This window comes from Apaloderma vittatum, unplaced genomic scaffold (genome assembly GCF_000703405.1).
Source record: "Apaloderma vittatum isolate BGI_N311 unplaced genomic scaffold, ASM70340v1 scaffold20479, whole genome shotgun sequence".
NCBI classification, from domain to species: Eukaryota; Metazoa; Chordata; class Aves; order Trogoniformes; family Trogonidae; genus Apaloderma; species Apaloderma vittatum.
In genome coordinates this window covers 6169-7607 of record NW_009737228.1, presented here as the reverse complement: position 1 = coordinate 7607, position 1439 = coordinate 6169, and the positions used below count along the sequence as shown (strand labels likewise).

The 1439-nt window shown below is 52.4% G+C and overlaps 1 protein-coding gene across 1 annotated transcript in view; it reads right to left on the bottom strand.

Annotated features, from left to right (window-relative positions):
* Nucleotides 1–977: 977 nt before the first annotated feature.
* Nucleotides 978–1439, bottom strand: part of LOC104279840 (somatostatin receptor type 4-like) — a gene marked incomplete at its 5' end in the record, with an annotated part of 1106 nt that continues 644 nt past the window's right edge. Inside the window, one exon of the mRNA XM_009877271.1 lies at nt 978–1433. Within this exon, the coding sequence (XP_009875573.1) occupies nt 978–1433 (456 nt within the window). The remainder of the gene's footprint in view (nt 1434–1439) is intronic.

Here is a 1439-nt window from a genome sequence, read left to right as displayed (position 1 = left end):
CACAGCCAGAGCTCCCAAAATCAGCTGGAGGAAAAAAAAAAGGATCTGTGGGCTTTTAGCAGAGCATCGGGCTGAAAGCATTGCCCTACCGGTTATTTCACCAGCATGATTAAAATAGAAGGAATGAGCCATAAATAATGGAAAACAAGAACAACGTTAAAAGTCCAAAGTTAAACACAAAAAAAACCCTGGAAATGGCTCATTTAATGCTACCTGGATGCAGCTGAGCTGCTAGAGCCTCGGCCTTGTTCCTCAGCTGAAATTTCTGTGGGTTTGAGTTTCAAATACCACAAGAGGTGATGTTTACCCATGGTGGAGAGAGAGCAGGAGTCGGTTCTTCCTGGCTTTTCTGGAGCAAAACACGGTTTTGGTCCTCTGTGTGCTTTGCCTGGGGATTTGGAGGGAGGTTTACTGGTGACACCTGAGATTCTTCCAATTTTTCCTTTCCCCGTTAGCTGAAGGGAGGGTTGTGACACCCTCTGACACCTGCCAAGGCTCACTTTGCGTGGCTCTGCCCAAAATTACTCAGAAACCACATTTTGTTTGTTTGTTTAGTTGTTTTTTTCTTACATAAGATGAACCCAAAGGGATCAAATCAATTCTGTGCTCTCAACGCTCCGCAGAGCTGATGTCGAAACCTGGGCCCATCCTACCCGCCCTCCCATGGACTTAGCAGGGACTGATGGATTTTAGGAATTTTCTCCATCTTTCAGAGCATTTTTGGGTGGAAGGAAGGGGAAAGATTGTGTTTTATTACACCTGAGGGGCACCTGCCCTGCAGCTCATCTCTGAAATCCTCACTATCCCCAATCCTGGCTGGCAATAATTACTCGGGTGATGTAATTAACTGCGTCACGTGCCGGTCTTATGGCTTTTTTATTTCACCGAACCGCACAGCACGAGCAAGGGCACGGCAGTTTGTCCTTTATCCAGGCACGATCCCCTCCACCCCAGGCCTGATGGGGTCAGCGAGAACCTTAGAAGGTGGTGGTCTTCATGAGGAGGGGTCCAGGCTTGCAGCAGGGCTCGGGGTGGACAGGCTCCTGCTGGCATGGCAGGGTGGGGCACATGCAGCCCTTGTCATCGCCCCGGGGCGCGGTGCAGTAGTCGAGGGGCTCTTCTTCCTCTTCCTCCTCCTCTTCAGCGGCCCCTTCGCCAGTGTGGCAGCAGCAGAGGCTGGCATCGAGGCAGCGGCGCAGCACACCGTGGAAGGAGTGCCGGAAATTTTCGGAGAGGAATCCGTAAAGGATGGGGTTGGCGCAGCTGTTTGAGTAGCTGAGGATGAGGGAGGCGTTGTTGACGGTGGCATCCAAGCGGCCGGGCAGCAGGAGGTTGACAAGTTGCACCACATAGAAAGGCATCCAGCAGACCACGAACATGGCCACGACCATGAGCACCAAACGCGTCAGCTTGCCCTCGGAGCGCCGGCGCTGCTGCCA